Raw genomic sequence first — 13,289 nt, 5'->3', positions numbered from 1 at the left:
ACCGTAAAGAACCTTAATCATCTTTTTTACTATATTGTAAGAATATAATTATGAGTTAAATTGTGTCAAGCCATTGCTTTTTTAGTGTGTTTCTATTTGATTTGAAATTTCTGAATTTACATGAGAATGTTAACTTCAATGATTACTTGTGTTGTTTCTGAAGAAGATATTGAAGCGTGCAACAAATTAAGATGGATGTATGTATGTAGCAAATCACAAAGGAGAGAAAGAGAACATGCAACTGGAAGTGGGAATTTTTTTATTATTTTTTTTCAACTTCCCGGTTGCCTTTCTTTTTAAATGATTTGTAATTGTAATACATATCAATTATAACTGTTAAAATTAATTAGTACACTTTATAAAGAAAGTATAAAATGCCTTTGGAGGAGTCATCACATCATAATTGGAATGATTTGTAATCATAGTAAATTTATCACTTATATTCTTCCCAATACTTAAAAAGATTCATACACTTTACTCGTTAAAGTCATGCCATGTTGCAGGATAATTCTTAATTATTAGTTTTAAAATATTATGTAAATTATGTTTATGAGGAAAAAAAACCTAGAATTGCATATTGGAAAAACTACATCCCATGAACGTGTGTTCTCTTCAAACTCTTTGAAGATATTTGAAGTCTTCTTTCTCTGACAAAAATTACCCACAAAATCACAGAAAACATAACTGCAACTGAAACCAACACCAAGCAAATGAAGACTTGATTGCTGTATCGCCTAAATGGTGGACAATCTGTCTTACTTATTTCATCAAATGTGTCCACAACAAAGGAACAATCCACTAAACGAGCCAAGAGTGGACCATTTAGACGTAGTGTGTCACTTAAGTTGGTAGCCACCATAACCTTTGAGTAGAGGGAAGGAGTCAATCTCCCCATGCTCATGCAAACACCAGTTGGAGATGTATCACATATAAAATTTTCATAGGCCTGCCAATTAATTAAAAACCATCATAGTTACCTATATCATACTCGAATTAAACATAAATATTGTTTAGCAGATGAAGAGAAGGGAGGAATTTGTTGAATATAATTTCTAGAGTAAATTACGCTGATGAAGTTTCTTGAGAATGGATAAAGATTCCTACTTTTTTGCTCTAACAATAGCTATTGCATTGTGACTCATTATAAAGAAAGTTACTATAACCGTTGAAAATCAAGAGTGTCAATACAATTTCATGTAATTTGATAAGATATTAATATAATATATTCTAATTTATATGTTATATCATTTGTCAATCAATTTATTAAAAACTATCATTGACATTAAATATATATATATATATATATAAGGAGCGTATCAAGTGAGAAGTTTTTATTGTGAGAAGGTAAGAAGGTGGAAATATAACCCTTAGATTAATCAAGTGAGAGAAAATTTGAGATTTAATCAAGTGAGAGAAAATTAATCTAAGGGTTATATTTCTACCTTCTCACCTTCTCACAATAAAAACTTCTCACTTGATACGCTCCCTATATATATATTATAAAAGTACACTAACAAACTTATTGTATATAACATATTGTGATTGGAGGATGATGTGAAAATTCTTTACGAGACACAACTTGTGCTATATTTACTCTTTTTGTAACAATCCAAAAAACAGTTTGTGCAAAAATTTGATATGTGAGATGAATCAACAATGCACCGAAAGTTTTAATAAGTATATATAAAGTAATACTTTATATATTTTCTAAATCTTACATGAGATTTGACCCCTCAAATAAAATGTGAATTTTAGATGATGAAGTGTGATAATAATATTGTTAATTGAAAAATCGATGATGAAATATATTATAATAAAATCAAATTTATGTATAATAAAATTTAAAATTAATTATAGTATCTATCGTTAATTTTTTAATTTTTTAATTAATAATTATAATTATATTTTATTTTTTAAAATAAAAAAGGAGTCAAATCCTCTTGCATGATACTAAAACAAAAAACATGTAAAGGTTAATAATGAAGTATAAACTTACTGTTTGTGCACCCTTTAAGTCTACTTCTAATGCAGCACATGGCCGTTCAGTCATGTTAGGGTAAAATGGATTGCACAGGAGGGGTATAGATGGACCCGATTGATTGTAGTATATATCCCTATCTTGTTGAGGACGCATATCTTTGTTGGCCACATTAGTTAGAAATGCATTAACCAAAGTGACCACTTGAGATGAGGTGTTTTTGGTTATGTCCAAGGTTTTTTGTGCTGCGTTCTCATCCATGCATGGGAGAAGTTTGCCTAGAGCTGTATGATTTAGTGGGTGTTCAACCCATTCTTCCATTGCAACACATGTGTCAGCTACTCCACTGGAAGGTAAAATGAAACCAATCAACTACACTTCTTCAAGTTTTATAGAAATTTAGTTAAGTTTCATCATTTTTTTTTCATTATCCGGGAACTCAAGAGTTTTACACATATCATATAGGTGAACATCCTTTTCCTACTTGATATTTTTACGTTCTAAAAAACAAGGACTTGAACCCTAGTGAATTAATTAAGTAATATGAATTTGTCGTCATTTATACTAATCCAAATTGATTTAAAGTTCGAACATCTAAAACTAACTTATCTACTAATGCTCATTTAACATTTTGGTAAGTATACAATTTAAATCGACAATAAACAACATCATGTCATAATATGGTTAACGGCTTTAATCAAAGTGTTTGTCAATATATAGCTGCATAAAAATTTTCAAGAACATCAAGTGATTTTGAAAAGTAATGTTACCTTGTAGCCCTACACTTGGAAGCATACAAATTAAGATAAAGCATGCTTTTGTGCAATGATATTAATCGATGGAACTTACTTGTGAACAATCAAAGTTACGCCGCTCAATATATAAGTGCATGTAACAAGGATCCACCCAATGAAAAGCAACCTGCAGAAATTATTTGGAAAAGAATTAAAAAAAAAATCACAAAAGCAAAGGAGAAAACTAGGGGGAAATTGAGAATTTAAAAAATCAGACAATTAATTCAAGAACAAAATTAAGAATAGATGGAACCAAGTCACCTACATATAAACGATCACTCTCCAGCCAAATATTGAGATTACTGCAATTGAGACAGTACGTTGTGAGTCAAATGCATTCTTTTACCGGAGGAAATAATCATGTAGGACTTTTTATACTTACTAAAGCCAATTGTTGTCAAGAAAAGCATCATAGTGCCAACAATGATAAGACTGTAACTTCTGGAGTTGACAAAACATTAGTTTAGTGAGATGAATCCAATTCCTTAACCCAAGCTTCACAATAAACAAATGCTAGCGACACATCTTTAAAACACTTTTTCTAAAAATTTTCGCAAACACCGAAATGGAAACTCATTAAATAAGAAAAGGAATCCTCAAATATGTGTAACTTCTAATTTCAACTAATAATAGAAGATTTGTTCATAAGAATATGTCAAATAGGGTATTATTTTTTTGGTCCACAGACATAATTCATATAGTGTTTTTAAGTTAACAATTAATGATTAATTTATATTTGTAGAATATAATTTTTGCTAATAAACATTATTTTGACCCTAACAAAAATATATCTTTGAGGCACTTGATCGACTTCCATAAGTGTATATATATTACTAACATTTCTCAACAAAAAGTAGGATTCACTCACACAGCATCCAAGAGTTCAATTGAGATTCTAGCCGTTTCCTCTGCTTGACTTTTAATAAAATCAGTTTGATTGGTAAATTGTTCGGCCGTTTCAATGCCTTGCTTGATCTCGTATGGAAGAGCAAAACTAGACACTTGTATGTTCTTAGCCGCTGCAAGATCGACCAATACCTTATGAATAACATCAACTACTGTATTTGCTCTTGAGACCAGAATATCTGATACATCCCTTGCAGTAACCTGGAATTTCTCCAGTCCATTGTAAAGAAAAGTCCCTCCAATCCTGCATTGTAGAAGTCAACACTATCATGCATGGATTCACACTTATAATGGGAAGGAAAAGATGACTTACATTGTCATGATCAAGAAGAGTGAGAGGAATATGAATGATATTGTGTAAGTCTTTCGAGAGTAATCTGTCCTAGACTTTCTCTTGCGGCAACAACAGCAACACACACAAATTATGATGGTGAAGCATAATGCCACAATCACAAACCATAGGACACCAATGGCCACGAAAGGAGCACCAGAAAAAGCAACAGACTACACCCCAACCAATTTTGTAAGAAGTGAATTATAAGATTTATAACTTCATCAAGGAGAAAAAAATTATGGGAAGACTAAATGTAATAACATATATAAAAGTTTTACAACGTGTGAGAAATCTAATCTATATATGTACGTTTGCCTATTTATTTATTGATTATTTATCTAAAGTCTTAAAAGTACTTTTGTTATATATATGAAGATTCTTAATATATATATTATGCAGAAATGTACATGTTCTATGCTTGTCAAAAACATCAATGTATGGGGAAATCAAAATACATGTGGTTTTAAAAACAAGAGGTTCATACCAGAATATAATGCGAATTGGTTATATCCCATCCACCATCATAGTACTTGAAATCATTACTAGGGTCCATCCTGCGCGTTCTTTCTGCTGCTAATGTTAATATTGAAATATTTGCATTGCTTGGTGATCTCTTTGTGAATCCTATAATAAACAAAACATTTCTCATATTAATTAACCATAGTCATCATTTAGAAAACACCTAGAATGTTACATAAGAGGAAAGAGAAAGTAATTAAGATTCAATCTCTCAAATAATAATGAATCAAAATCCCTTTTAAAGAACAAAATATAAAATTAGAAAGTACGTAATTTCTCTCTTAATAAAATCAAACCTTCCATAAACGCGTAATTATTTGCATGGCAGGGAGAAAACAAGGTCCATGAAACAACAACAAAAGTTAAAAGAAGAGATGAAAGGAGTTTAACGTTGAGACGGATCATTATGTCAATTTCAAAATTATGGCCAAACGTGATGATGATGGTAGCTTCCCAATCACAATATTGGTGGTGCAATTGTGATTGGGATGCTTAATATGCATATGAATGTTAAGTGTGTCGTGAAATGACAATACTTCAGAGGGCCTATTCAAATTGATGTCTAATGCATATGAGGTTAAAGATGTTTCCCAACGGGAAGAAGGAATATTGTGTTGAGGAAAACTGAAGAAGAAAACATGAGAAACACCCCCTTTTTTTTCTTTTCTTTTTTTTTTAAACGACTCAACTATATTTAGATATAATTAGTATCTAAAATTGAAAATCTGATAATGTCTTAAGTTTAGTAAACGACAAGTCCAATCCACGGACACAGTTTTGGTTACCATATATGGTTTCTAATCTAATTATCGTACCATTGCTTTAAAATTTGTGAGGGAGGATCATTACACGTTAAAAGAAAATTATTTGTTTGTTGGAAATTAAAGGTAAAATTTATTTACAACATATAACCAATAACGATCTATGAAAAACATTTTAATTGATTTAAGATTATACTTATATATAATAATTATATTCAAATTAGTAAATAATAATTTTAAAAGATATTAAAATATAATTCATATGTGCATTTCATTTTTTTTAAATTAACAATTAATTAATTTAATGTAACTTAACACTTGGAACCCAATAAACTAAATTAATGACTTTAACTTTCAATTGACAATTTATAACTAAAATTTCAGTTTTCAATTAATTTAACTTAACTCATAAAATTTGAACTACTAATTGAGCTCTCCCACAATATTACATTGGCAAGGTGTAAAAAAAGTACTTAGATACTTGTAAGGCACTCAAAACTTTTGCTTGCACATCAAACCAACTATTGATCTTGACCTCACTGGATTCTCAAATGTTGATTGGGCAACCAGTCTTGATGATAGAAAATTAATAGCCAATTTTTGTGTCTACTTGGGGGAAACACTAATCTCTTGGTCATCTAGAAAGCAAAAGGTATAGTGTCAAGGTCTAGCACCAAATCAGAGTACTGGCACTGGATGACTTAGTAGTAGAAATCTCTTGGATAAAATCATTATTGCAAGAGATTAAATTGTCCATACCAAGAACTCAACATTGTGATGTGACAACTTAAGTGCCAAAGCACTTGCTTCCAACCCAATAATGCACATGCAAGATCAACACATATTGAGGTGGATGTACACTTTATTCGAGATAAGGTACTGAAGAACCAGATTATAGCTGTCTATGTTCCATCAACAAATCAAATTGTTGATTGTCTTACTAAGCTTCTCACTCATACTCAATTTAATCGACTTTGAGACAAAAATAGAGTGATTGCAACACCCCTAAGTTTAAGAGGAAGGGGAGTTAAAGGATAAGGAATCCTTAATTGATTTAGAACCATAAATGGTGCAATATATTTGTAAATGTGGCAACAATCTCGTAAATGAGGCAATCCCAGTATGATAGAATCAAATATTATATATAACATATCTCTATCATAATTAGACCACACATTTAGGAGTGAAATCAGTTAGAATTGCATCTATAAATAATAAGAATAAGAAAGCAATATACTTTCATTCCATTTTTTTGTTTGCTCCTATTTTCTGTCTATGGGTATATATAGAGCAAATATTTATCTAGTGGGGTGGGTAGCAGGACTACTATACTCATATATACATCCTCATTCAATTGACATCATTATTTGTGGTTCATAACTTATATATATATATATATATATATATATATATATATATATATATATATTTTCTTTTTTTTGAAGTTGTGGTGTTGTATGCAACTAGGGGTGGGTAGATGGACTCGGGTCCGCGGACCAGTTGTAAGCCCGCGAATTTCGTGGATAACGGACCTGTTTCTTTCAAATTCGTATGACTATGTTTAATTTTTTAGCCCGGCCCGTGAAGTCTGCGGACTTGATGGATTTAATCTGCGGGTTCGCGGGCTAGTCTGCGGACTTCACTAATTAATATTTTTAAATATTGTGATTTTAATATTAAGTTGTGTATTTAATTTTTTAAATTATTATGACATTAAAATTATGTTTAGTTGGTATGTATTTGTCATTTGAATTATTTTTATGACATTTTAATGCTTTTATTATTGAAAGTTTGGTACTAATATTTAAATATTTATAATTATTTTTATTTTAATATTTTAATATTTAGTATTTTAAACCATTTTAACTATTGATAAATTTTAGTATGATAAAATTTAGCTTATATAAATAAAAAAAATATTTTTTTCTTCTAATTTTATGTATTTTTATTTTTTAAAATTTTATTTTTTTGAACCATTATTTAGGCCGGTGGACCGGTTTGTTATCTGCGAATTTTGGCGGGCTAGATACGAACTTAAAAAATAAGTCCATTTATTTTACGGACCGAACTTATCTGGCCCGTATAAAATGCGAGTTTTACGGACCAGACCTTAAACGGGTCGGACTTGTCCGTTTACCCACCCCTATATGCAACTTCCATGTAAGAGATGCAACAAGATCTGACAACTTCCATGTAAGAGATGCAACAAGATCTGACATCAAGTGTTTGATGCTATAAACCATGGAATGAAACAATTCACTTTTATGAAAAAATACATAATACGGATGAGATTGTGTTAACTATCTTACAGTGAGAAGTTGTTTTAAAACAACTTTATTTTGGTAAAATGTTTTAGAAACTGACCTAAGTTAGCGAAGTTATGATGTATTACTGTAGAGTCGAATAACGTCATCCTTGTCTCATTTTTCGAGTTTTTTTTACTCAAATAATACTTTTAAATTTTTTTACCCAAATAGTAACTGTGCAAATTTATTTATCCAACTAGCACCATTTACTGTTCACGTTTCGAAACGGGCCATTCTGAAATTAGAAAGGGCCATTCCGAATTAAAAAATAACACATGAAAAACAAATCAGAACGGGCCGTTCCAAAATCAAAATTAGCACATAAAAAGTAGAACCAGAACGGCCGTTCTGACCTACAAATAATTTTTTTTTCGATTTTCACTTATCAAATACCAAAACTTCGAAACTAACATCAAATAACTAAATTTATTGAATATTAACATTATAAATATATTTAAATAAATTTATTAAAATTCAATACAACAATAAAGATCAATGGTGGCAGAAACTGATTATGTTGTTCTTTAATGTTCATTTCTGTTTTAATCCTGCTGGACTTTGGCCGACCCTTGAAAATTCGCTTGAGTTCTGGATTTGGCCACAAAGTTGGACCAATGTAAGTAGGCCAATAATCTTCATGTCAGAGCTTTCCAAACTGTCCTTCGTATACCTTTTTGGATTTATGAGTGTTTAGTTATAGGTTATGTATTAGTATTGGTTAATGGTAATTAACCTGACAAAAGAATTCAAACTATAAAAGAGGTTGAGACAAAGGGATCCCCTAACCCTTTTTCTCTTCAATATAATTTTGTTTTAGAAGGACTTAGTGGTATGATGAAAGCAGCGGTGGATAAGGGCTTATATATTGGTTATGTAGTTGGAATAGAACAGGTCGAGGTTAGTTTATTGCAATATGCTAATGCTATAGTGTTTATGGGTGAGGCAACACTAAGTAATGTTACCACTATTAAGTGTATTAAGTGTATTTTGTGATGCTTTGAATTGTGTTCGGGATAGACAGTGAATTTTTTCAAGAGTCATTTTGGGGTAATTAGGGTGGAAAAAATTGTCTTAGAAAGGTATGCTGCTTTGCTAAACAGCAAATTAATGTCCCTACCATTCACATATTTGGGAATCCTAGTTGGAGCCAACCTAAGAAAGGAATAAACATGGAGGTCATTTATTGCCAAATTCAATAAGAAGTTATCATCTAGGAAGTATGAAATAACCTTTATGACTGGTAGAATATGTTTGATCAACTCTGTTATTTGTGCTACACCATTGTTCTTTCTATCATTTTTTAAAATGCCTAGAGTTAGGTAAGGAAGATAGAGACCATTTAAAGAAGATTCTTGTGGGGGTTGGAAGAAGGGAGAAAGAAAATATCATAGATGAAATGAAAAAAAAAAATTGTTGCCCAAAAATAATGGGAAATTGGGAATCAAAGATATACAATGTTTTAATGATTCTTTTTTGGCTATTTTTTTTTTTGGAAAGACAACATGCCATTTATTAAGCAGTGAGGGGACCAGATCTAACCCACAAAAGAAGTACAGAAAATTAAAAGTAAAAGAAAACGTACAAAGGTACAAAATGTCTAGTTGCAAAATAAAAAATACTTGAACAAAGAGCAAAGATAAAGCAAGTCCTAATTACTAATTAGAAGTCATCGAGATTTATTGCATTATCCAAAACCAACCAGCAAATCAAGTCAACACCAAGACTAGAACCAGACCTGCCTACCATAGTAACCAACCATATATCACTGCCCAAAACAACTCAGAAAGCACCAAGCACAATTGAACCAAAATTATAAACAAGAATCCGAATCAAAATCAAGTTTCAATAAGTGTCCATCCAATATCTCCAACTGTTCCAGCCACGGGATGAACTAGGGTTTCCTCCAGGTCAAACTGCAAAGCTAGAGCATTCAAAAGTGTAATCTGCCGCCTCAACTCTAGGGTTTTGAGTTTTATAGCATGTCGTTAGTGGGCCTCTTGGGCCCCGATGATAGCGGGATTTTCCTAACCGTTATTATCTCGAGGGCGCGGGAACAAAGGGAACAACTACCCACGGTTCCCGACTGATCGGGTCCATGCCGAGGACCCAGTCGGGCTCTGATGGATTGGGTCTACGTCCAAAGACCGGTCGGGTCTCTACCGGGTGACCCTCTCAGCCCTTGTGAACGATAGAGGGGTCGAGTTCCCCAGGTCCAGTCGGGTACCGACCGACTAGGCCTATATTGAGCCCGGGAAGAATTACTCCTTATGGGGTTTGTTCGTTCTTCCGCCGACCAGGGAGGCGGGTTGGAATTCGGCCCGGACGGTACACTTGCCTCCCAGCCTTGAGCCTGTAAGGCGAAGAGGCTTGTGGTCGGATACTCAAATCGGATATTTTCTGAATAGGAAGTCTAGTCAGATTCTCGCCCGGACGGTACACTTGCCTTCCAGCCTTGAGCCTGTAAGGCGAAGAGGCTTGTGGTAGGATACTCAAGTCGGATATTTTCTGAATAGGAAGTCTAGTCGGATTCTCGCCCGGACGGTACACTTGCCTTCCAGCCTGAGCCTGTAAGGCGAAGAGGCTTGTGGTAGGATAATCAAGTCGGATATTTTCCGAATAGGAAGTCTAGTCGGATTCTCGCCCGGACGGTACACTTGCCTTCCAGCCTTGAGCCCAATTAGGGGAAAAGGCTGAATGAAACGCTCTTTCGGATCCAATTAGGGTTTTGTTGTGGGGTTAGGTTTCCCTATCGGCGCGGAGCCGATTAGGCGAAAGAGTTTTGAATAGGGTTGGGACCCTTCACAGGTGACGCTTGAAGATGTCAGGTGCGGTACGTTTTGAGGGACTGTCCCTTCACCTTACCTTTGCAGAGGGGTGCATTTATTATGGCGCCGTTTCGCGAAAAAAGACATTATTATGACGCCACGTGTCACTAGGGGCGTGAGTGTTGGGGGTCCCACGGGACAGGGGTCGTATCGTTTCGCGTGCGTCGTTTCCCCCGCGCGACCCTTCTTCTCTATAAATATTCCTCCCCCGTTATTCATTTTTACCCTTTTGCTCCTCCGTTTTCTCTCTTTTTGTCCTGCTCCGGCCAACGCTTTCTCTTTTCCTCCGCTTCTTCACGGTGGTTTGCGGTGGTTCTGAGGCGTTTTATTTTGAGATCTTTGTAGGTATGCCCCAATATTTATTGTGTTTAGTAGTTTCTTTGTCTGTCGTTGTAGTTCCTTCACCATATAAGCCTTGAACTATGGAGCTCGTAAATTATAAGGAGGTTTATATCTGGGTTAAGGAAGATGTATTAAAATGTGAATCTTGTATCAATTCTTGGGCGGCGATGGAGAGTTTCAACAGTGAGCATGTAGTGAGTGGGGTTTCTGAAAACATCTTAGTTTGTGAGCCTTGCGTGGATAAAGAACCTGTTTGCGTAAGCTCAGCCTCTGAACGCTTCACCTTCTGTTATGTTACCCTAATAGCCAAATTGAGAGTTAGGTGGCCCCTTAGTGATTGCGAGAAGGGGGTGTTAAGGGCCTTGAATGTAGCCCCAACCCAATTCCATCCAAATAGTTGGGCCTTTGTTAGGGGGTTTGAAATTTTATGTTCTGCTCTCGGCCTCACCCCGACCCCAAATAAATTCTTTTATTTCTTTGAGGCCCGTATCAGTAAACGGAGCAGTTGGGTGTCAGTGGGTAGCGTGTCCGGTCGTGGGTTGTTATCCTTGTTTCAGTCGTCTTATAAGGACTTTAAGAAGTCCTTTTTTCGCATTCGGTGTCTACCAGGGCACGAGAATTTACTTGAGGGATACCCTCTGTTTTGGAACAAGCGACCGACCTCCTTTGGTGGGCTGAGTCCCGAGTAGGGATGGCAACGGGGCGGGGCGGGTACAGGTTTTATGATACCCGTCCCCGTCCCCACAAGTCAAATCCATCCCCGTCCCCGTCCCCGTACCCGCCGGGTATGTGGTTTTCATTCCCATCCCCGTCCCCGTCGGGTATCGGGTATACCCGTACCCGTACCCGTACCCGTACCCGTCAATTTTTTATTTTTTATTTTTTGTAAAAAAAATAATATTTTTAAATTATTTTTTTTATTATATTATAATTATAATTAAGTTATTTTTCTATCTCATATTATAATAAATAATCACACATAAAAAATATTAAATTTTTTTTAATATAATTAAATTAAAAGTGAGTATTAAATTAAAAATGGAAACGGGGACGGGTACGGGTACGGGTACGGGGCGGGTAAGTACATACCCGTACCCGTACCCGTACCCGATTTAATATATCGGGTTTTACACGTACCCGTACCCGTACCTGGTCAAACCGGGTATTCCCCGTCAAAGTCGGGACGGGTTCGGGTATTACCCGCGGGTACGGGTATATTTGCCATCCCTAGTCCCGAGTCACTCCCGGAGGATGACCGAAAGGACGTAAAAAAACTTGAAGACTTGAAAACACTTTTCAATACCGCGAAACTTCTAGATCTAGAGAATAGGCCTCAAGAGTTGAAAATATATATAGGTATTGCGTTTGTTTTTAACTGTTTACGCCGTTTTTCTTGTATTTGCGCTAATTTTGACCGCTAATTGTTGGTTACATTTTTTGTAGAGAGAATGGCAAGTATGGGGACTCGTGAAATGATGAAGCTTTGGAAGCAACAAAAGGCGTCCCAAACTGTTGGTGTTGATGAATCGGCAGCCGGGAGGGTCGTGGTGGCCGAGAACCCTGTGGGGTTGGTGAGAAACGTGGGCGAGTCCTCGCACAAACGTCGCCGCGAATCCGACAAGCCAATCTCGGTGGTGAACTTGGACACAGTTGTGGCTTCCGAAGGAGATAAGGGCGATACGGAGGTCCAGTCGGTCGAGAGGACTATCAGCGCATGCCTTGGAGATAACTGGGATCCGGTGGCTCACAGCCTTGGGCGCGGCGAGGTAGCTTCGTTTTGGGACAAGAAATTCAACCATAGCGCCCATATTCGTGGGACCGATCTGCTTGAGGGGGACCGTGTTGACTTGGAGAAGATGAGTGCTTTCTCCATCGCTAAGGGGGTCGAGTCGCTGACCAATCGCCTCTCGGCGCTCTCACTTATAAATGAAGACAAAATCCGTGAACTTGTGAAGGAGACAAAGTTACAGGGGAAGCGGATTTTGTCTCTCGAGGAGAGCCTCGGCAAAAGCAAGTCGGACCTTAGGTGGGTATCCACTGAGCGTGATAAGTTATTAGAGGGTCGCCGCACCTTTGAGGCAGAACGAGAGGCTTGGTTGGTAGAGAAGAAGGCGATGGAGGAAGAGCTGGTCGAGACTCGTCTGGCCCGGGACAAGTACTCTGACGCTGCTAAGGTCTTCGAGAACGACCTGTCCCTGTCAAAGGATGAAGTGGAGCAACTCCAGAAAGATCTTGAAGCCGCCAGGATAGACTCACTTGGCAAGTTCGTTCAAGGTTTTGATGCTGCGACTACACAAGTCAAGTTTCTCCACCCCGATTTTAATATCGAGGGGGTGGGTTATTTTAAGGAGATCGTCAACGGGAAACTTGTGGACCCTCCCGAAGAAGATTGATGTTGCTTGCAAGTTGCGAGCTTGTCCCTTTATTATTTTGCTCTTTCGACTTTATAGTACTTTATGGAATGCGCCTCTTTTCTGTTTATCATGGAAGTGAACCTTGTTTGCACAAGAAAATTTTCTAAGTT

At 35.9% G+C, this 13,289-nt stretch overlaps 1 protein-coding gene across 1 annotated transcript; it reads right to left on the bottom strand.

The window, feature by feature from the left end:
• Nucleotides 1-336: 336 nt before the first annotated feature.
• Nucleotides 337-5,195, bottom strand: LOC109792272 (uncharacterized). Its single transcript, XM_020351669.3, has 9 exons — nucleotides 4,828-5,195; nucleotides 4,497-4,636; nucleotides 3,992-4,182; nucleotides 3,641-3,922; nucleotides 3,155-3,213; nucleotides 3,038-3,074; nucleotides 2,828-2,899; nucleotides 1,997-2,324; nucleotides 337-946 (listed from the first exon to the last, which is right to left on the bottom strand). The coding sequence occupies exons 1-9, from the start codon at nucleotides 4,934-4,936 to the stop codon at nucleotides 587-589; spliced, it is 1,578 nt and encodes a 525-aa protein (XP_020207258.2). The 5' UTR covers nucleotides 4,937-5,195; the 3' UTR covers nucleotides 337-586.
• Nucleotides 5,196-13,289: the final 8,094 nt, after the last annotated feature.

This window comes from Cajanus cajan, chromosome 5 (assembly GCF_000230855.2).
Source record: "Cajanus cajan strain Asha chromosome 5, NIPB_CcT2T_4, whole genome shotgun sequence".
Taxonomy (NCBI): Eukaryota; Viridiplantae; Streptophyta; class Magnoliopsida; order Fabales; family Fabaceae; genus Cajanus; species Cajanus cajan.
Note: the sequence above shows the minus strand (reverse complement) of the source record. Positions and strands in the feature narration are given on the sequence as shown.

Excerpts from the sequence above, each read along its gene's own strand:
- LOC109792272 (XM_020351669.3), bottom strand. The coding sequence starts at position 4,936 with ATGATCCGTCTCAACGTTAAACTCCTTTCATCTCTTCTTTTAACTTTT. Across the intron at positions 4,183-4,496 it reads CCAATTCGCATTATATTCTG|TCTGTTGCTTTTTCTGGTGC; the intron begins GTATGAACCTCT and ends GTTGGGGTGTAG. Across the intron at positions 2,325-2,827 it reads GTAACTTTGATTGTTCACAA|TGGAGTAGCTGACACATGTG; the intron begins GTAAGTTCCATC and ends TTTACCTTCCAG.